The sequence below is a fragment of the Rhinolophus ferrumequinum genome, chromosome 28, assembly GCF_004115265.2.
Source record: "Rhinolophus ferrumequinum isolate MPI-CBG mRhiFer1 chromosome 28, mRhiFer1_v1.p, whole genome shotgun sequence".
In the NCBI taxonomy this organism is placed as follows: Eukaryota; Metazoa; Chordata; class Mammalia; order Chiroptera; family Rhinolophidae; genus Rhinolophus; species Rhinolophus ferrumequinum.
The window spans coordinates 447561-471248 of NC_046311.1; the positions used below are offsets into that span (position 1 = coordinate 447561).

General features: G+C 42.9%; 1 protein-coding gene across 2 annotated transcripts in view; it reads right to left on the reverse strand.

Moving 5' to 3' along the window:
* Nucleotides 1-290: 290 nt before the first annotated feature.
* UBE2Q2 (ubiquitin conjugating enzyme E2 Q2) overlaps nt 291-23688 on the reverse strand; it is a 47455-nt gene continuing 24057 nt past the window's right edge. Inside the window, exons 6-13 of one of the 2 annotated variants that reach the window (XM_033100107.1) lie at nt 22295-22379; nt 20315-20375; nt 19491-19581; nt 16216-16274; nt 8738-8786; nt 8225-8320; nt 3539-3605; nt 291-854 (exon numbers count right to left, since the gene is read on the reverse strand). In XM_033100107.1, coding sequence (XP_032955998.1) covers nt 823-854; nt 3539-3605; nt 8225-8320; nt 8738-8786; nt 16216-16274; nt 19491-19581; nt 20315-20375; nt 22295-22379 — 540 coding nt within the window. In that variant the 3' untranslated portion in view covers nt 291-822. The remainder of the gene's footprint in view (nt 855-3538; nt 3606-8224; nt 8321-8737; nt 8787-16215; nt 16275-19490; nt 19582-20314; nt 20376-22294; nt 22380-23688) is intronic. The other variant, XM_033100108.1, reaches the window with a different exon arrangement.

A 23688-nucleotide genomic window follows, 5' to 3' on the forward strand; every position in this document is an offset into this window, starting at 1 on the left:
GCTTTTGCTCAAGGAGTCTGTCTTTGTGCCAGTCACTTTGTAAGTTTATTAGGTATAGATAATTGCAACATCCCGTTAATAAAATGGAAATGACTTAGTCTCTTCTTCAAAAGAAACACTGAACTGGTAAGCAGCAGATTCAGCCAAGCACGATTGATGCCCCAGTGGAGTCACTACTCACAAGCCTTTCCTGCTTGCTCGGCCCAGCCTTGCTTCACTTTGCCTAAAAAGCACAACACAACTCAAATAAGAGCACGTCTTCGGGGAACAGCTCACATCTTCACATGGCGTGAAAAAGTTTAACAATTTATTGAGTAGGTGTCCTGTCAGTATTTTGGCAATATCATAAAATGGTTTCAACCTGAAAAAGCTACCGCGATTCAGAAGACCTTACATTTTCTAAACCAATATTAAACATCGATTAAACTTTTATTGGCTCTAAAATGAACAATATACTGTGAGTTCTCGTAACGCACAAGCTCAGAATGGGAAAGTTATCCTCAAGTCGCACCTTTGGTCACCTGATGCTGACCTGCCTGCCTAACAGATTTCAAGAAAAAGAGATGATAAGGAGTGGCCAGTATGTATATTTATCAGGAAAAATACAGTAAAGGCCCCACTGCTCAGTCCAGGATATCTAAAAAGAGCAAAATGAAAAGGCTATAACTTATACAGGATGTCAGTTGACAGATTATCCACTAAAATATCTATTAGCTAACGTCTTCGGTACTGCTGTTACAGGGGCACTCAAAGCTTGTGTCTGCATGTTGGAAAGATTTTCTTTAAAGCAACATTGGTCCAAGCATATGACAGTCAACACATTTAGCCATCTTCCTTTGGAGGGGTGTACCAGCCTGAAACAGAATGGAAAAAAAAAACACGTTAAAATACTTTTTTTTGTTTTAGTATTAACTTTTTAAATTTTGTATTTTTCAATTACAGTTGACATTCGATATTATATTAGTTTGAGATGTACAACGCAGTGATTAGACATTTACATAACTCACACAGTGATCCCATGATAGGTCTAGTACCCACCTGGCAGCACACATAGTTACTACAATATTATTGACCATATTCCCTATGCAGTACTCTACATCCCCACGACTACTTCATAACTACCAATTTGTACTTCTTAACCCCTTCACCGTTTTCACCCAGACCCCGCAAAATACTTTAATTCTTAAACCAACTAGGAGAAATGGCATTTCATTAAGTTAGCTACTTTCTCTACTCATAATGCTTAAACCTAGTATAAAAATTAAGCTCACACCTGGGTTGGTCACAAAGCATTTTGATGTGTTCACAGTAGATGCTCCTCGGCTTATGATGGGGTCACGTGCCCCATCACACTGCCGCAGCCCACACTTGGGCCCAGTCCCCTAATGCAGGAGCACACTGCCCTGTGCCGTTGTTGACCCTCACGATCACAGCCTGCTGGGAGGAGCAGCGCTGCCACCGCCCAGCACCACCAGAGTACCACACCGCATATGGCTTGCCCAGGAAGATTGAAATTCAAATTCCACATAAGGTTTCTATGGCATGAGTATCGCTTCTGCACCATCGTAAGGTTGGAAAATCCTAAGTGAAACCACCCGAAGTTGGGACTGACTGTGCAAAGTTATTTTCTATGAATAAATTGTCCTTGAGTTGTCAACATAAGATCTCCATGTTAATGGCATGTCTAGCTAATGTGATAGTACAGAACACTAGATTATAAGCTAGGTTTTAGATTCCATTTGGATTCTGTATTTAAAAGTAAACCTCCCAGGAAATAACTCTCCCCCAAACAAAGTCGTAGAACTTGGCTTGTCATCACTGCAGTGATGTCACTGTACCGGTGAGGAGGCCAGCTCAGCAGGTGATGCCTGAGACCAGATAGAGAATCCATGACGTGACTCAAACCTAGCACTCGAAGCTTGCACACACCCACTTTCTCAAATACAATACTTCCCATAAACATTTCTGAATGCTGACTACAATGTCTGTTTCAAAAAATAAATAAGAAATAAGAAAAAATACGATTGCTTCCAGATTCTACAAAAAACTAAGCTCTAAGCAAATGAGATTAAGTTGTCTGGTATGACATTGCCATGGGAACAGTGTGACTATCCCATAGTTTGTGGGGCAGCCACATGGTTCTGAAGTACACAGGCAGTTCCGGGTCTACTCAGTTAGGGTGCTGGAGATGATGATTCCATGTTTCCCCGAAAATAAGACCCAGCTGGACCATCAGCTCTAATGTGTCTTTTGGAGCAAAAATTAGGTCTTACGAATTTTTGCTCCAAAAGATGCAGTAGAGCTGGTGGTCCAACTAGGTCTTATTTTTGGGGAAACAGGTTTAGAAAAACCCGGCCTTGTTCTTGTCTTACCATTTCCCTCTTCAGAAGCTCGAACACTGCTTGGAATACAGGCACACCTCATTTTATTGAGCTTGAGATGTTGTGTTTTTTACAAAGTGAAGGCAAGAACCTCACCAGCAAAAAAATTACGACTCAGTGTGTTGGGATACTCGCTTTATTGTGATGGTCTGGAACCAAACCTGGAATATCTCTGAGGTATGCCTGTGCTACTTCAGAAACAAGCAATCACTGAAGAAGTGACGTTTGTTTGGTCATTAAAATAAAAATGAGCACAAAACAGAAATCTTAAGTCACCACATTTCTAGCAAAGAACAGTTTACTATACGAGTAAATACTCCCCTAAAGAAAACGACTTTCTATTTCTATTATTTGCTCTGCACACCAACAGTCAATGTCGCTCCCACGTTACAGCTACAGCTGATATCTTACAGCAGCACTCAGTTACAAAGTGTGAACACACTACTCCTTTTTTCCTCACAAATTTGACAAGATAGATGTCAGGCCGTCGTATGACAGATGAGTAAACTGAGGCTGAGAGGTAATCACTTGCTCAGGGCCACAGAACTAGTGAGTGACACAAATGGCACTGAAAATAAGTCTTCTAATTCCAAGACTACTTGTTTTATTACCTCACTATTAGACACACTCAAAATGTGCATTGTGAATACAAGCAAAATTTAAGTAACGCCAATAAAGTTTGTGCAAGATGTGTTAAGATTTTTTAAAATTTGCAACTCAAATGAATACTCGTAAGTGGATACTGAAATTAGAACTTTTTTACCGGAGTAGATATATGTGTAAGATTGGAAAAACATTAAGTAGTCCGAAGAGGCTCAGAGACAGCTGGTTCTGGTCCTGATTGCATTTACTCTGTCGTAACAATAAGAGCTCCACTTGTAGAGTTGCCTTTAACTCAGTTCCTTTCCTGATACTATATATTTCAAGTGAATAAAGTGACCCATTCTTTAATGGAGTCAAGTCTGGATTCTGACTCAGTTACCGACACCATTTCGCATGAAGCACAGTGTGTGTAGCCTCAAGTTACATTTTTTCACTGTAGTAACTGTACTTTATAAGAAATTAAAGCAAAAACAAAAATAAAACAAGATAAATATCAACAGCACATTACGTCAAACTTCAAAAATAGCAATAAATACATATTGAATTAAACATACCATTTTTCTCGTGTATCTGTACAATGGAATTATAAGATTGTTGGGCTCTTGCTAGATTATATTGATTCTGAAAGAGAATTATACATTTTAAATCAAAACTCTAAGTAGATGAAAATCATGACAAGAAATTTATGGATGTGTCACCACTGTGCTTAAAAGAACACAGGAAACAATTATATTTCCATTTCAAAAAGAATTTTAACTGAATACCCTCATTTCTCAATTTCATTATTCTCTACCATTTTAGAAGGCTAACAAAACCAAAACTGTACTCCAGTAACAAGCTACAAGCCTCACGGTTCATTCTGATAGTCCTACCACTGGACAAATACCAGGGCTTACAGGACCGGTGTCCCTCCCACAGATGAATCCAGTTACAGGGGGCTCCTGGGACCCAAGTAGAACGCACTCTCTTCCTCTTAACTTGTGTCCAAAAGAACAAACTACAGAATATTACCGTCACAGAAGAAAATGTTAAGCTTTGAGGACTATACATGTAAATGACACTTTGAATTAAAAGTCTAAAGAATGCCCGTAAGTGGTCCCAAGCCATGACTAAAGGAGGCCTCTTTTGGTGACCTCTTTTAGAGCCTCTTTTAAGGAGCCCAGTTAGGATTTCTTTGGTCCCCTCCAGACAACTGACCTACATCCTAACTTCCAAAGAACATATCATAAGCATTCTTTATAGAGGCGTACACATATATTATGTCATAGAATGTTTTTCAATAAATTCACACAAGTATAAAAAATGTATAAACACATTCTAAGTGAAAACTCTTTCTTGCTTATCCTGTAACCATTTGGAGAGCAGGGAGAAAGAGGGAGGGAGGCAGTGGGGGAGGGTCAATTCCAAGCATTCTGAAATTTTCATATGACATTTTCTAAACCATGATTTAGAAGTGGTTTAATTTCCAGATCCATGTAGATTTTTATTCACCTTTTCATTGTCTTCTAACCTTAATTGCTTCATACTTACAATACATGATCTGTATGGTACCAATCATTTTTTAATATTCTTCCCTGCTGCATGGATTAATTTATGATGACATTTTTTTCCATTTTTACTTGGGAAGGATGGCAGTATCTAATTATTGGTCATTCAAATCTACGTATTTGACATGTCCGCTTAACTTACCACAACCAGGGCACATTAAAGTCTCCCGCTATAATAGTGAATTTGTCAGTGTCTACTTGTAGTTTAATCAGTTTTTAATCTGTATTTTCAGGCTACTTTAATAGCTACATAAAGTGAAAAATTATTATTCCCTCCTGGCTGAGACTTTTACCATTAAGTAGCACTGATGCTTTCTGTTTGAAAATCTGTTTTGTTTGACACAACAGCTACATCACATTTCCATTTGTTCTGACTGATTATCTGGACTTGCTTCTACCACCTTACATTCTGATTTCTATTTCTCTCACTTTCTATTGCCTCCTGAAATTTTACTATCTCCTGAAATTCCAACGAGACATATTTTAGACCTTGCTCTGATATCCACCACCTAACTTCTGTCATGTTGTCTGTCCTCATGTCTCTGAGTTGTTTCTTCTAATCAATTAATCCTCTCTTCTGATGTCTAATCCATCGAGTTACTCATTTCAACAATTATATTTTTCATTTCTGCAAATTCTCTGCCATTGTTTTTCAAATCTGTTTCATCATTCTTGATGGTCTTACTGTTTGCTCAATTTTATGATTCTTGTTTTTTCTATGTTAGATTCTAATATTCTGTTATTTAATATAACAATTCTAATATCAAGTATCTATTCTGCATCTGATAATGCCTGGCCCACCAGTCTTCGGGAGCACGTGTCTCACTTGGAGTTTCTGCCCACCCATGGGTGATGGGTTGCCTCTGTGCTTGTGACCTTTCACTCTAACTCCCTGTTGGCTTGCTCTTAACCTTTGGGAATCCTGCAGACTTAAATCAGAAATGCTTTCCTCTAAAGAGTACTGACATGTGGTTCTGACGAGAACTGTGGGCACAACTGACATGAGGCCACTTTAGCCCCATGACCCTGGAGAAGCTCAGATTTGGTTTCCCAGCCTCGCTCGTTTAGAGAGAAGACTGGACTGCTTAGTACAGATAGCGACTCCCCCGCTGCCTGAAGCAAAACAAAAGCCGGGTCTCTCATCTGCACGTGGTCACTGACTGAGGGAGTCTGTAGGTCAGTAGCTGGAGGCCTGTGGGCCGCAGGGAAGCCCAGTGCCTTTCCTGATAATAGAAATGGGTTAGGCACCTGCCCGAGGGCTTGTGTCCAGGACTTGACTATGTCACTCACCTACCGTTCGTTCCCTGCATACAGTGAAGGGAGGCTTCTCAGGGGCACTGCTTTGCCTGGCTGACCCTCCAATTCCTGCTAAAAGGCCTAACCGCAAACCTCCACTTTACATTCTCACGACTCCAGCCCAGAGTTAACGTCACAGGCTGTGTGCCATGTGAACTGAACAGAAAACCAGCCTGGTCAACACCCCCTGCCCGTGGCCTGCTCTGAGCTTCTGCCAGCTGAGCCTAGGGAACTAAAGGCTGAGACTGTGCAGGGACCCTGCCTGCACGGAGCCGCAGGGCTTGGCTCCAGCAATGGGACCCTCCCTCCAACTTGCACAGGTGCCGGCGGGCGACTTCTCCTGTTTTCCAGAATTACATACATTTCTATCATTTAGTAATATTTTCAGGCGACAAATATTCATTTTCAATCAATAGCTTATACTATCCTTTAAAATATTTTAAATATTTTTGCAGTAATACTTACATGGCAAAAAGAAATTCAAAAAGCACAAGCAATTTACAGTAAGCAAAGTCTCCCTCCCACCTCTAATTGCACCCCTCAATATTTCAGTATCCGCTTATCAGAAACAATAGTTGTCAGCACTTGTGTGAACACCCAGAGATATTCTCTACTTACAAAAACATCTGTGTAATATATCCTCTCACTATCTCTTTCATACACACAAATGGTAGTATATTTTTAAATACCACTTAGCACCTCTCTTTTTTGATAGTAGTTAACATTCAGACTATTCCCTGATGAGTTTAGAATCCTGGAAGGTAAAACTCATATTACGTCAAGCAAACTTTCCACATTCTTAATTGACAAATATTTCTTAATAAGAAAAAAATGGAAGACTAAGGTTTCATCATAATAATCCATTCGAAAAATTTACCTTCTAAGACATACTTTAATATGTAAACATTTTTAGCTGCCTGACTTAGCATTTTATGCAAAATGGTTATGTTTACTTGCTAAGGAAACTACAAATCATGGAAATGGAAATGTTTAACGCAATTATATTGACACTGATTGATTCTAAGAGGACTATAGCACTGAACCACGATAGAGTAGAGAGTACTGGTATTATAGAATTTTAAAACTGGAAGAGACTTAAAATATCCAGACCAATTGCATTTCTGTCAAGATACAGAAGCCCAGAGAGGTAAGTTCACTCAGTGAGTTACTGGTGAAATGTTTTTGCAATTACTCAAAAAGATCACTGTTCTAACCCTTTTGTATTTTCTTTTTTAAAGAGAAAATCACGCTAATTTTTTTTTGAAGCATGATGATATTTAACATCAAGTTTTACGTATAAATAAATGCCAGGAAGAAAAATGTAAAAGACTAAAAGTACACCAAAACGTTAACAGTATTTCTAGATAGTCAAATTACAGATGACTTTTGAGCTTTTTGTAGTTTTTCTACTTTAGAAACTATACAGTGAGCATAAATTTTGTCATTAGAAAAAATAAAAACTTGGTGTTCCATTATATAATCAGTCTGTCGCCACATTTAAAATACCTGAAATATGTACGCTGTTAAGAAATGCTAATTAAAAGTAGTTCAGGAATTCAGTAGTGTTTACTAATTAACTTCTAGATTTTATACAAATGACATTTGGTTCCAGTATAAAGAAGGAATATACTGTTAAAAGAAATAGCTGTTAAAGAGCTAAAAGGAAATATGAGTTATTTTGTAGTATCATCTTAAATAAATGATGTTTGAAAACAGCCTTTCAATTTCCTGCTTCCCCTGTGAGTTTGGAGTCTAGTGGGCCCGCGCGATCTGACATGCAGCATGGTTATGACACACACGTAGATCTAACACTATTTGGACAGGCGTGGAACCAGAATTCACACAGAACTGGAGGAACAGCCAGATTTTGTTTGAATGTTAGGTCAGGACGATTTCCATCACGCAAATATTTTTCCAAAACACATTTGTAACTTCAGAGTAGGTCCTTGAGCCACTTAAATGTTTCCAGATACCTACGATTAGATATGGGAAGCTGTCTCTGACATACGGTAGTAAGTGAGTAAGAACAGAACCCAGCGGTTAAGAGCAGAGACTTAACGCCAGACGGTCTGGTCCCAGCCCTCGCTCTGCCTCCTCTGACCTGAGGCGAGTTACCTGACTTGTGTGCTTCAGCGTCCTTGTCCACAAAACCAGGACAAGTGCACCTACTTTTAGGTTGTTAGAGGGTTGAAGGAGTTAACACAAGTAAAAAGTTCAGGCGAGAGCCTGGCACATTTAAGTGCTCACTGAGGATTAACTATACATGTACACACACCAACAATAAAATGAAAATGATAGAGTGCTCATAGGAAACGAGCAGGCTAACAGAACAGGAAGGAGCCTCACAGGATAACAGGAAGTACAGCTCCTGATCCAGAGGACACCTAACGAAAGTACCTTGTTTGCTCCAAACTGCACCCTGGCTTTGCCTTTCACCAGGGTGGCGTTGATCTGCATGATGACGGACTCAATGGAGTAGGCGCTGCTCCAGCCCTGCGGGAAGAAAAGGCACTTCTCTAAAACACCAAGGTATTCCTGCTTCCCACTTAGGAACGCTTAACAAAATGGCAGGGAACGCCTCGACAACCTCAAGTTAATATTAAGCAGCTTGTAGTCAAACGTAAAAGTAAAGCTGGACCGTTTCCAAAATCTCACAAAAAAGAAAACAAACCTGTTCTAGATGCCAAAGGTGAGCAAATTATAACCTTTAACAACTATCACTGCAGATTAAGCACGAAATACAACGTGACTTTACTGGTACCTTCTGTATATGGCTTTTCATTATTAAAAGTAGCTGCTATTAAAATAAAGTCAAATTCCTATGTAGGTGCTATCACAACAGAGGATCTAACTTACATAATGAAAACACTCTATGGAATTGAAAAATGAGTACCATAAGAAAATAGTCACCTGTTTCGTGAGAAGTTCCATACATAACGCACCACCACCCAACACATACCTTAAACAGAAAACAGGAATCATACAAAATTCTCTAGATTTCAGTATTCCTTCTTAATTTTTGAAGTACCATTACTACGAAAGTATGCATGCATATAAAGATTAGAAGATAACAGGCAAAAATGAAAACCACTGCTAGGGATACAGGACTGTTATGGGTAATTTAAAAATTTGAATGTCATCACTCTAATACAGTCTTAATTTTAAAAAAAGTAATGGTTGTATTGAAATACTTAGACATTTAAGATACAGAAACTAAGAACTTAGCCCTAAATATTACAGAGACTGGGGTCATGAGAACCAGCTTCCTTGAATGGCATCCACGTGTTCTATTCATCTGGAAATTTCCCTGCCGGTAATGTTTTTCCTCAGGCAGAAGTGATGATTTCACCATATGAACACCAGCGAACATCTGCAGTTCACGGCTGACATTGTTTCTGTTCTTTCTGTTGCGAGGATCCACTGGTCCTAGTCGTGGAGCCCTCTGTGGGAGTCCTCCATTTCCCTTTCAAGTCCTGAGGTCTGTTCTCCTAACCCAGCCAACTTCTGGGCATTTCCCAGATCTCTTGTAGGAAATCATTCGTTAGATCGAGATCCTTCAGTCTTTTAACACTCTCTCAAACAAAATAATTCCATTCCTCCTTTAAAGTTATTTTAAACTTCAAAATACATTAACTACCAGGCCTAAAAATAAAATCAAGGAAATGATAAGTAAAGAAGGAAAACTGGTAATCCTGCAAATACATAAGCGACGCCCACTGATCAGTGAAAACTGAGTCCAGCACAACTTTTTTTGTCGTCTAGGCTTGCCTTTCTGTTACCTGAGATTCCTCTGCTCCCTACTCTTCCAAAGCCACCCCCAACCCCAGTGGAACGTGCCAAGACCATCTGGCCTGTGAATTTTGCACTAAGGCTAACCCAATGCAGCCTCACGTTGACTAAACCAAATTATTTGACAGAGAAGTAAGGAATCTAAAAACATCTACTGTCGACCATTATCATGAATAATAATAGTTACAGTGAAATTATTCAACAATGGGAATCATTCAATAACACCCCTCTCCTGGAGACTTTAAGCAATTGTCTCTCATACTTACTTGTTCTGAACTCTAGGAATTTTCACAGCAAAACTAAATTTGGATGGAGAATCTTGGGACTGTAAACTTCTTTGGATATTCTCCCGTGCTCCAGGATACAGAACCCTACCTCCAGTTCTCTGAATCTCCCCTTGGGCCAGAAGTGTATCCTGTACACAGTGAGCCCACCGGTCAGGGTGGCAGAGCAGGTAAACGCTGTGCCCGCGTCCTCCCACGCCCACATCAAAATCACAACTGAACTACAGAAAACCCTCACGGAGAACCCCTGAAGCCCAGGTGAACCGCACTCCTTCAACTAAGCCTGGTAGGAGGGGCCGGTCCTACAAGGCTCGGGAGGGACATGTCAGCTGCGGAGGTCCCCGGAGGTCCCCAGCGAGGAGCTAGGGGCCCGGCGCCACAACAGGCTCCCCAGCCCGGCAGAGGAGCCCCCACAGCCAGTGGCTGGAGAGCGGCAGGGACAAGCTGAGAGGCCTGCGCAGGGGCTCCCGCCCCCACAGCGCCCTCGCTGGGCTCCACACAAGGGCAGCAGCTCCAAAAGCGCTGGTGGAGAGCGGGAATAAAACATGATTCCTGAACGGCCAAAAGAGATGAGAAATATAAAGCTCTCGTGTTCTAGTCCAATTCTTGACAATGATCCAATAGAAACAGAAGAGTGTGTGGGGGGGTGGGGGGGGGACAGGCCATGTAAAACGGTCGTGACCCTGCCCTTTCTTAGCGAAGGAAACAGGCTGGGGTTCTAAGCACAGAGCCCCAAGACAGGGGTAGAAGAAAGTGCTGCCACTTAGTCACAGACTCTACGGATAACGGCATGTCCACACTGACATAGACCGCCGGCTGCTCGGAAGTGGGAGGGCTTTCGTGGGTGCCTGGGGCCCAAGGAGCACTGCCTCCTACACCCCTGAGAAGGCACCTGCAGGCTGCTCACCACGCCCTGGGGAGGGGACAAGCAGCAACAGGCTCTGTGATCGTCGTTTCTACCCCACATTGGGCGAAGCGAGAGACGGCCACGTGTGAGGAGTTTCACAAAAGCGCACGGAAATGCGGTGGCTGGGGGTGGGTATCACCCTAACCGCCTCTACCCTGTGAACTTACACCTCCCTATCTCATTCATTCATTCATTCACTCATTCACCAGGATTTACTGCTTGTACCTTATAACGCATGAAGAAAACTGACACGTCCCTGCCTTCACGATGTTTACCATCTAGAGAGTACAGATGTTAGATAAAGAAACAATAAAGTGGGGGGTGGTCCCCGAGTTCTCTGAGAAGGGACAATCAGGGGCTTACTTTAAATTTGGTGATCAGGAACAGCATCTCTAAGGGTGAGGCAGGGCTGAGACTTCCAGGAATTAAAGTGTGGATGGAAATAACATTACAGGCAGAGGAAATGTATAAGGACGGTCACAAGGAAAGAGTCTGCTGGGCAGTGGGGCGGCAAGGCAGCCAGTGGGGTCCCAACAGAGGGAGAGTGTGGTGCAGGAGGGCTGGAGGGGAAGCAGGGCAAGGTCCCAGGGTCCCAGAGTCCCAGGGTGTGGAGAATACGCACGGGAACAAGAGCAGTAGGAAGACATCGAGAGGTGACACGGGAGCGACAGAATCAGACAGTCTTGTAAAAGATCACTCTAAAAGATCCCACAGAACCAGGAGTCCAGCCAGGAGTGCTCTGAAATGGTCCACAGAGACCTGACGGTAGAGGCAACAGGATGGAGACACGTGACTGGGTCTGAGAAATCTTCAAGAGGGACGAGAATTACAGGACTGGACATGGGAAATGAGAGAAGCGATGGCAAGAATGACTGAGCTGGGGACACCGAGAGGAGACGTGTTGCAGGTTTGGTCACGTAGAGTGTGGGGTGTGAGAAGACTTTCAGGCAGAGGTGTCAACAAGGCAGCTGGCTGTTGGACAGAGGAATGTGAGATGTAAACTCGAGAGTCACTGCACAGACATGGTTTAAAAGCCACGGGAGCATTTTCAACAAACAGTGCTAGAGCAATTAGACATTAGGCAGACATCTGTGAGCTACACCTCACACTTGAGATATGAAAAAATTAACTCAAATGAGTCACAGACTCATCTGTAAAATCTACAAAATTTTGAGAAAAAACAGGACGAAATCTTTAGGATCTAGGACTGGCAGAGTTCTTAGATTTGACACCAAAGGCAAAACATCTAAATAAATTGAACTGAAAACTTTTGCTTTAAGAAAAATTCTGTTAAAAAGCTACATACTGAGAGAAATTAAAAACCACATGTCCAACACAACTACTATGTAGAATATGTGAAAAACTTTCAAAATTCAACAATATAATAACAAACAAGCCAATTAAAAAATTGGCAAAAAGATATGAATAAGTATTTCATTGAAGAGTATATAAAGTTGCCAAACAAGCACATGAAAAACCACAACGAGACCTCAGAATGGCTGAAATAAAAACAAGTGACAAGCCCAGATGCTGACGGGGTGCAGAGAAACCGGGCCACTCACACATTCCTGCTGGGGGGGGAACAGCCACTCTGGAAAAGAGTTTGGAGTCCCTTTAAAAACTTCCCATGGCAATGAGCACATGGCCCAGCCACTGCCCATCTGGTCAGGTACCCCAGAGAAAGGCAAACTCATTACACAAAGACCCGCACACACGTGAGCAGCTTCGTTTGTGAGAGCCAAACCCTGGGATCAGTCCAGAAGCGCTTCGGCAGGTGACCGGTTAAACAAAGTGTGGCACAGGGCACACCATGGCACAGTCCTCAGTAAAAGAAGGAACAAAGCAGCCACACACGTAGGTGATCCCCAGGGGGTTATGATGAATAAAAAAGCTAAATCCTAAAGGTTATAGTCCCAAGTGGTAAGTTCCATATTACCCAACTTGTTGAAAGATCAGAACGCAGGACAGATTAGCAGCTGCCAGGACTGAAGAGGGGCCAGCAGAGGGAGATGGGTGTGATTTAAAAGGGCAACAAGAGGCATTCTGGTGGTGCTGGAACTGTCCAGTATGTTGACTGTGGTGGCAGATACACAAACCCACACAGCTGATCAAGTTGTATAGAACTTAGCACGTACACACACACAAACACACACGCACGCAGACACGCGTGCACGTTCTAAGTGAGCTGGGGAAAGCTGAATGAGCTCAATGGACTGTATCACCATCTAGTTGAGATATTACACTCTAGTTTTCCAAATGTTACCACTGGGGAAATTGGGCAAAGTGTACTGGGGATCTCTATTATTTCTTACAGCGGTGTGTGAAGATACAATTATTTTGAAATTTCAATTTTGAAAAAGCCCCATGGAGGGAAGAGAGAGGGAAAGGACCCAGCACCAGTTCGGAAGTACTACATGATGAAGTTAGGTGAATGGCCTGCGCTCAGAAGCCACGGGCCATGTGGCTGTGCTGCCGAGAAACCCCATCAGGTCTGAGAGCTGCCCGGGGCGCTGCTGGCGGTGACACCTGGGAGGGACAGACTGCAGAACAGGAAGGAAGGCCGGTTGGCACTCGCAGCCTGTGGGAATGCAACTGGTGCGCGGGCTCCTGGGAAAGGCTGACTCGGCCAGAAAGTTTACCAGTCACCAGAGGACCTAGCCATCAGCACACCGCAACCTCCAAGACACCGTGAAGACACATGGCTCACAGCAGCAGTGCCTGTAACGCCGAAAGGGGGAAACGGCCGGCGTCCTGGACCAACAAACGTGCTCCATCCCCACAGTGGACTCTACCAGCCACAGCACGGAATGAGGGCTGGTGGCCACCACAGCGCGGACCGGCCTTGAAAACGCCTGCTACGTGAAAGGAGCCAGACACAACGGTAGGAAATGTCCAGAACAGGCAAATCCATAGAGACGCACAAGAGCGGAGTGGCTGCACGCGGGCAAGGGCCGCGAGGGAAAGAGGCGTCAGTGCTGATGGCCGGGTCCCTTCTGGGGGGGAGGAAATGTTCCGGAGGAAGATGGTGACGGCTGCACAGCTCGGTGGATATACTGAAAACCATTGACTGTGCACTTCAAAAGAGTGAGTTTCTATCAAATGAGAACATGTCCCGGTAAAGGTGTTGCTCACAAAACAGCAGGAGCTAGGAGATGCGTGAAGTAAAACGCACGGAGCCACAGTGTCAGCTCCAGCCTGGCTCTGCAATCGCAGCTGTTTCCCTCAGTCCTTCCCACTTTCTAGTTCCGCCCAGGCCGCCAGTGACGCCCGCTCCTCACTGACGGGCAGCTGTGAGCACCGACATGGTGGTGCTGCCTCACACGAGCAGTGGCCCTCAGTCGGCTTCCCAGCCCCAGCGCCAGGTACCAACGGGGCTTGTCATCACTTCACTCTGACGGGGGCGCTGGCTCTACCACTGTCACAGCTTCTGCCACTGTCAGCAGATCTAGCTTTTTAGAACATTTTCTTCACTGCTATTTCCCTGCTCCTGAACCAGTTAGAGAAAGATTGGCTTATGAGAACCACAAAGCCTCCACCAGTCCGTGGTCCTGCGTAAGCACCAGAATTCTGCCAGCAGCTTGTCGCCACTTCCCGACGTGAACCCTGCCCTGGGGTCGTGCCGCAGACTGGCCCCGTGCCCTCGGGATACTCCATGCTCTTCTCCTACAGATGCCACTGTGCCTGCTTCTCACCAGGCAGAGGATTCTCCTTCACCACCACCAGCTGACCAGGCCCCACTCACATCCCAGGGCCCAGCTGCGACCCCACCTTCTCACAGTCTTCCCAGGTCACTGCCGCCAGAAGCAACGCCCTTCTTTTACCTCAGGCAACCGCAGTCCATAGTTAGCATTTGAGCATCATCAATGGAGTACTTAGCACTTTTAACCTCCTTTTATATCGCTGGCTTTTGGTGTAACGGCAAAAACACTGATTAGAAGTCAGAAGATTTATTTGGACTAAGTCACAAGCTGACTTACTCAAATTATCCATTTGAATAATGGGATAATACTCCCCATGGCAAAAAGAATCAGTGAAGAGAAACTATGTAAGAGATTTGAAAGCTGGAAACGGCATTAGTGCCCATGTTGCTGACGTGCACAGGTAGTTCGGCTACGATGGCTGCATCTGTCCTGAACATGTATCGCCTTTCTCTTGTCACTGTTCCCAAACAATTCAGTGCACGAGTATTTACACAGCACTCACATATTTTGGGGTGCTGCAAGTAACGTAGAGAAGACTTACAGTCAACGGGAGGGGGTACACATCGTATGCAAATAGACGCCATTTCATGGAAGCGGCTTGAGCACCCTTAGATTTTGGTACCCTTGGGGGGTCCTGGCACCAACCCCACTCGGCCACAGACAGATGACTGAATCAGTCGAGGACTTCCTTGATGCGGGAACTGTCCTAGACCCTGGAGAAATGGAGCTGTCAGTCCTGGCACTGACCCCCCCTTGATACCCAGGGACACCCGCATTCCTTACTTCAGGTGTTCATCTCCACGGCGAGCTGGGAAACTATTTAAGATCACAGATTCTTAAAATTCTTGGGATTTCTCACAACAAAAATGTGGAGAATCTAGGCTGGTCAAGTTTGTTTCACATTTCAAAATGACCTGATAAAATATTTTTATACATTTATCCTGAATTGACAAAATTTTTCCAAATCCTTTCCATAATCATTTATAGCCGCCCTTACTTTTTCATCTCAGTGAAACTGTTACTATATCAACCACAGAGATAATCAAAGTCAGCACCTAATACTTTTAGATTTTAATCACCACGACAGGGATTATTTCACGAAGTGGAATTGGTCAGCTGAGCATGTCAGAATTCTCGAAGTAGTTTACTGCCCCTACTTTATGGGTGTGCAGAACACTTCATACTAACCTCGGTACAAATTCTGACCTTTTCCCCACCCTTCCTGTGAGTTCTAATCCAAGAGAGCAATACAAGCTTCAATAAAAATGCACGACAATTACCACTTGATTCCAGCAAACTGTAACCACCACCTTTGGAAGAAATTCGATGGCCCATTCCACAGGCCACAAGCTACCCTGCGATTTTTCCTCGGATCGTAGGCATGAGGGAGTCACTCTCCAATCCTATCTTTCTCTAAACACTCAATCACAATTGACATTGTGAAAACATTAGGGTTTTTTAAGGTGCGATGTATACAAATAGGGGCCATTTAGAACTCTCCCCATAGCAACATATCGCTCACAGCAGTGGTTCTCAAAGTGCGGTCCCCACGCATCAGCCTCACCTGAGACCTGCATCAGGGTCAGCTTCTAAGGCCCCACCCCAGACCTACTCCGTCAGAACAGGGGGGTAGCCTAGCTTTCTGGGCCTCCTAGCTCTGAACTTGCCTTCCCAAACACTCTGCGGCACACAGTCACTCAAACTCACCCTCCTGAGAGAACAGGTAACACCACTCGGACAAACGGAGGATCAAACGGAAAGTTATCCTAAAAAACAAATAAGTAAATTTAGTTCTTTCAGCACATCCTCAATACTATACGAAAAGATTTTAAAGTAGTCTATAAAGAATGTGTACATTTGTTACCTGATAATGAATGATGGTCATACAGCAAAAATAGTACCAAAACAATAAAATGGAATAAAAACTGAAGTAAATAAAAATGAAGTGAAGATCAGGTCCAAACAGCAGTGTTTGGGTACATTTGTGAAATACATGAAGGGGCCCCTCCAATTTAAACACACAGTCCAGTGATGACAGACTAGGTAAGCTGGATCCATCCTCAGGCTAAGAACCCGAAAGGCGGACAAAATGTTACATGACAGAGCGATGGTTGGGAAGGAAAAGGAACCCCAGACAGCGAGGTCCTCTTTTATCCCTTGAGTTTTCTTTCCATCACAGAAGAGGATAACAGAGACGAAGTAGCTGAGCAGGGTAGAAAGGTAAAGCTCAGAGCTCAGGGTCCCCCAAGGGGGATTTACCTGCCCCCATACTTAAGTTGGGACCCTGAAGGACACACTGCAAAGTGCCCCAGCTGACAGGGAGTGAGGCCCTGCTTTATGTCATCTCAGCCCCGTGTGAGCAGTGGGACCCTGGAGCCCAAGCCCCGGAGGGGCACATGTGCGCCCCCACTCAAGCCTTCAACACTTTCGTATAGAATACGTATCACTAAAGGAACAGTTATGTGAGACCTAAAGACGACACGTTCAGAAAGTGAGAAGCAAACAACAGACACAAAACCACAAGGGATCAAATAACAAAATTTTCCGACACAGATTTTTAAATAAGCAAAACTGAGGCTGAAAACCCTGGCAGAGAACTAAAATTATGAAAATGAACTATACAGAAATGCTGAAATTTTGATATATAGTAAGAGATATTAAATAGCATAATAGATGAGTTAGTGGAAGGGAAATTCAATGTACTGGAAAATAGGTCAAAAAACATCCAGAATGAAGCCAAAAGAGATAAAAAGGTGGGAAACGCAGAAAACAGGACACAGGGAATGGACTGAAAAGGCCTGTCATATGTAGAGTCTCAGAGGGGGAGAGACTGAGACAGAGCAGAACTTGCGATAATGTCTGAGAATTTCACAAAACTGATAAAGGGCTTCATAAGAGGTAGCGCTCTGAATTCTTCAAGAGAAACAACGGGAGCTATGCTACAGGAAGGAGGTCTTCAGGTGCTGAAGGAAAGGAATTTCCAACCTGGAACTCTATACCCAGTGAAATACTTTACAAAACTGAAGTCAAAAATAAAGACATTTTCCCATCAGCAGACCCACACTAAATAAAGGGTGTTCTTCAGGCAGGAAAAAGATGATCCTCGATGGATCCTGGCGAACAAAGACCCTGGAGAGAGCAGACACACACGTGGGTCCACATGAGTATCAGCTAATTACAGAACAACGATCTGTCAGGTTTAGATGTGGAACTAAAATGTGTGACAACTGAACCCACGTGGTGGGGACACATGTCCTAAGGTCTTTGCATTGATGAGGGAAAGGAGAAACACAAAATAACAAACTGATGTTAGACTTCGACAAGTTAAGGACATGCATTGTAATCGTAAGGTAGGAAAGAGGAGTCAAAGAACGGCTGAGTGCCAAGCTAAGAGCGGTGGGAAACTGGAGAAATGGGGGGGGGTGCTAAAAAACGAGAAAAAGAGCAAGAAGAGAGAAGGACAAACAGAGAGCACCTAGAAGATTGTGGATTTGGACCCAGATATCAAAACATTAAGTGCAAACAGACTAAATGCTCCAATTAACGACAAAGGTCACCAGACTTGATGATAAAAAATATATGAAGAAAAGATGAGGGTAAAGAAACCTCAGCTAAATCTCAGGCTACTGAGCACAAATCTCTGACGTGAGGTTTCCAGAAAAACAGCTTTTTCTCTAAAGAGATGGTGGCCAACGCAGTCAAGGAGTGTTTGAGGTCAGTCTCCTGGTGGCCAGGAAGCCGCAGCGACCCCACCTTCCCACAGCAGTGGGTCCGGGAAACAGCATCTCACCTCTAAGAAAGACACGGCAAGAAGTACCTCCGATTTCTATGCTCAAATAAAAGGGGAGAGGAAACAAGTAATGACTCCTCTAAAACCAACGAGGGTAAGGTTGCTAAACATTTGTTTCACCCAGTTATCTCCAAGGAACACAAATATATAGTTTTAACTAAGAGAATAAGCAGAATTCCATAATTTATTTTAACTCCCGACCTCTCTATCCATCCTACCCATCTACACTTCCTAGCTTTTTTAACAAAAGATTTCAAACCACTACATTTACACAGATTCCACCTGAAATCATTACATTTCACTTAGACTCCACTGCTATTCTTTGACCTTGATTTTTAGCATCTTAAAAAATACTGTGTTAAACATAATACACAAATTCAGAGAAGTACGTAAACGCAAAGGTAGGCCATTACACATCACCGTACGTGTCCCGCTCAGCAGCCCCTGTAGAAACAGACCGCAGCCAGGACCCAAGGAGCCGACGCGTCCCTTCCCGCCCGTCACCTACATCCTCAACTGTACGGTAATCACACCTTTGCTCTTGATAGTTTTGGCCCAAGTCTGAATCTATAAATCAGTGTTTCTCAGCCCTCCTTTTGTGTTCGCCCCACTAGGAAGCCTTTCCAGAAAATCTTCCCTATTCTACCCCCTCCGCGCAATTTTCCTAGCGCAGAAATACTGCGCCTGTTTCTGTGTGGTGGCCCACAGACCATTGCGATATGTAAGCTTTTTCACGCCAAGGACCAGTTTTTACCCCGTTGTGGGGAACAATAGTGCCTCCACTGAGAAGGCATTTCTTAATATAGTTTCACCTCTTTTTGAGCTTCATATAAATGAAACCATACAAGACATGTCTCTCTTGCTCAGCAACATGTTTAAGATTAATCCATCTTGCTGCACACAGCTCTACTCCATTTCACAAACACCACAGTTCTCCTCTCCACTGGGAGAGATCTGGGGTGACTGTCACGGGGTGACCATGGACAGCGCTGCTCTGAACATTCTGGTATGTCTCCGGGTTCACCTGAGCTCTCATTTCCTGCAGGGCATGTACCTAAGAGAGTCCTGAACCCCAGGGTGTGACTATCTTCTGCTTTACCAAGTCATGCCAGATTGTTCTCCAAAGTAATTGTAGAAATAAAACCATACATTCCCATTAGAAGCACATGGAGTCACCTTACAACGTCCTTACCTTAAAAGAGAAGTTAAGCAAAATATATTCTATGCCTTCTTTTTCTTTTAAGATCTGAAGATCACTGTGCAGAGGGCTGTCAGGATCGACCCTAAAATGACAAAACACAAAAAGTCAGAGATTTTTCTTACTAACCTCAGAAATGAAAGAGCCCGAGAGCTGAAACAGAGCCCCTGGGGTAAGTTCCAAACAGAGAAGGTCTAAAGCTGCCTACGGTCCCTGGAAAAACACATCACTCTAGCCTCCAACTCCTTGGAATTCAATGTTTAAAAAGAGATTCCTAGATTTTAAATCTGTACTCCTAAGGGCATTCAAAGTTTGGAGTCATTCAAAAGGAATGGTCACATGCACACGATTTTCTCAAGTACTCAAAAAAAAGTAATCTCCTTCTCTAAAACTGTGGTATTAGACAAGGGATTTAAGGAAATAATTTACCATGAACAGGACCAGAAGAAGTAAAACCACTACCAGAAGCTAAATCTGTGTCACAATGTTTTACATATTCAGGTCCTCCTCGGACCCCTTATTTCAAACATAACTGGTTACGGCAGTCAATCTCACTAGTTACTAAGCACACTTTGTTTCTGTGGTCTCACTGACGCCGTGAAACACTTTTTCCCACGGCTGGTCCCTCTTTTTCGCTTTCCTCTTTCTCACTTATGAAGCCTAAGAAACAGCTCATTACAGAAAAAGGGTCTAAAGTTCTACGTAAAAGCCATAGTACAAAGGTATCACATTAAGGGGGAAAATCTCCATTGGACGGTTGACCATCCCAACCATTCCAAAGGCAGGGGGAGGGGCGGTCAGCACAGAAAAGCACTTACCTCTGCAGTTTAACATGCCAGTCATATAAACTGTCATTTATGAGTTCCACTGAGTACATCCCTGGAAAGATACAGGCGTGTTAGTTACTTTTCCTTTGGTAACTATTACTGCGGTGTAGATGTATACACTAAACAGCCAACAAAAGCTAGAAAGTTTGCTACTAAAACATGGAATTAAGCTACATTTTAATATCTTGCCCCTGGAGCTGAGCATCTTGTGCTCTTCACAGACAACTAAAGCCATTAATGAGCTTCTTTAATGAGTTGAGAAACTATTTACCATTAACTGTGAGTGGGAGAAAAAATTATGTAAAATCTTGAGTACCTAGGACTTTTCTTCTATATATACACGTAACTATTTCTATAAAAATAGTTTTATAATCTTTCTTCAACTTTCTGGGACATCTTTCCAACTTAATATACAGAAGTCTATCAATTTGTCAATCCTCATAATTCTGTAGTAATTTATTTTATGGCGATACCATAATTTAACCAATTCTACCCTATGTCTACCCAATTGTCTAGAATTGTCTAACCAATTCTACCCAAAACATTTTTAAAAAATGTTTTGCTACTGCAAACAAAGATGTAAAAAACAAGTGATTATTCAACATTGAGAGATAAGCCAGTATTCAAATATTTCACTGTACACTATTAGGTTTCTACAGATAAATTTTTAGACTTATTGTAAGAAAAACTGTTAGGACACCAAAACGTCTAATACCTCCGAAACAAGTGGGGCTTGTCTTGTACTCAATGAAGAGGGGTGGGGTGGAGGGTGGGGTCTTTTGTTTTTATTTTAAGTAAGCTCAATGATTTAAATATGATCACTCTGAGACTTTCTGAACGGATCATAATGGACCCTTTTCAAACAAATTCAAGTTTGGCTCTTTCCTTTATTTAATACTGTTAGAATGTCTGTGACAATATAAGGGAATTTTACTTCAATTAGAGAGATTCCATAATATTTAAGTCTGACTGGGTCAGAAAGAACACTCTTAAGTCACACTATGAAATGAAAATAAAAACCCACCGATTTTTTAAGTAATGCCATAACTACCTCTACAATAAGAGTTGATTATGTTGTTTTCAAAACACCATAAAAAAATTAAAAATCAACTCAGCGATAGTTTTTTGTTCATACAATATATTCATCTTTCTTTTTTAGTTTCCAACAGATATGACTTGTACTTTTCCCCAGAAGATAAAAATCATGTAAGAGTTAATCTCTATCAGCAAGACAAAAAAGTATGCTATATACATAAAAACAATTTTTAAAAATCCAAAACACAAGTACGGCAGTCCCCCTTATTTGAGCGAGACACATTCCAAGACCCCAGTGGATGTCAGAACCCACAGACAGTACTGAACGAACCCTAAGTATATTGTTTTCTCCCGTATATACATACCTCTAAGAAAGTTCAATTTATAAATTAGACACAGTAAGAAATCAACGATAAAAATAACACAAGAATTATAGCAATACACTGTAACCACGTTATGCAGATGTGCCCTCTCTCTTTCCCTCTCTCTCTCATAACTGATCTGATCACTGAGACAGCTACTAGGTGGCCAACGGGCGGAGAGCGTCTACAGCGAGACACTGGACACAGGGTGATTCACGTCCCGGGCTGGATGGAACGGGAGGCACGAGATTTTATCACAATACTCAGAACGGCGTGCAGTTTAAAACTTATGAATTGTTTACTTCTGGAATTTTCCACTTAACATTTTAGACTACACTTGACCGTGGGTAACTGAAACCGTGGAAAGCAAAACTGTGGATAAGGGGGGATGACTGTAAACTCACCTATTTTACCCCCTACAACTTTTGATAACTTAATTACATTTGCATTTTATACCCCAAAAATAATGAGTATTTCTGTTTCTGTCCAGTTATATTATGAGAAATGAACTTCACCATCTGAACACAGAAGGGCACAAAGGGAACAGAGACAGCACACATCCAGGGGACCGTACCTGTTTTATAACTCTGTGATCGGAATATGTCCCTGAGCTCTTTCATAAGTCTATCTGAAGCTTGCACAGACCCAGACACTGCACCCTGAAACATAAAATTTGCTGGTTATGAGGATCTAGTGACTCAAATAAGGTTTATGGAATTTGAAATTGAAATAAACCGTTTACAATGAGGTTTTTAAAATGGATCACTACTTAACATTTTTAAGAAGTCAAAAAAGTTAAGTTCAATGAAATCAAAGATGATTGAAGTTTCAACAGGACTATAAAATGCGGGACAAGTCTGGCTCATTTCCTATTTCTTATTATCTGGGGAAAAACAAGTCTAACCAATATGTCCAGATTATCAACAGCCTAGAACTGCAACAGCCTAGAACTCAGTATGTGCCTATTTCAAACTCTATCCATTTTTTATTCACTTTCTTAAAGATTTTATTTTGTAGAGCAGTTGTAGGTTGGCAGAAGGATTGAGAGGAAGGTACAGAGAGTCCCACGTAACTGCTCACAATGCACAGTCTCCCTCATCACCAACCTCCCTCACCAGGAAGCACATTACTTACAACTGATGTGCCTGCATGGACAGCATAATAACCCCAAGTGCATAGTGTACACTAGGGTTCACTCTTGGTGGTGTACTTCCTATGGGTTTGGACACACGTCTAATGGCAGGTAGCCATCAGCACAGTATCGTACAGAGGATTTTCACTGCCCTAAAAGTCCTCGGTGCTTCTCCTTCCTCCTCCCCAATCCCTGGCAACCACTGATCATTTTCCCGTCTCCACAGTTTTGCCTTTTCCAGAACATTGTGCAGCTGGAATCAGTGTGTGGCCTTCAGATTGGCTTCTTTCACTTAGTCACATGCATTTAAGTTTCCTCCAGGTCTTCTCATGAAGTGAGAGCTCACTCCTTTTTAGCACCGAATAATATTCCATGGTCTGGATGGACCACCATTTACTTATCCATCACCTACCGAAGGGCCTCTGGTTGCTTCCAAGTTCTTGGAATTATGACTAAAGCTGCTGCAAACACCCGTTTTCCACTCCTCTGGGTAAATACCAAAGAGCGTGATGGCTGGAACGTATGGGCGGGGTGTGTGGGCTTTGTGAGGATCTGCCTGGCTGTCTTCCTAAGTGGCTGCACCGCGATGCGTTCCCACCAGCAGGGAGTGAGAGTTCCCGCGGTCACACATCCTCGCCAGCGCCTGGTGCTGTCAGTCTCCTGATTTGGGGCCCTCACCATGACACGTGACTGACTAAATAGGGTTCCATGAATCAGCCTAAGCAGGAATGTCCCACTGAAGGTCCAGTTTACAGTCTCAGAACCTGAGAAACACGTCTGCCTCCGAGCAACTGGTTTCAGCTCTTTTCAGTGTTGGAACTTCTGTAAAATGCAAG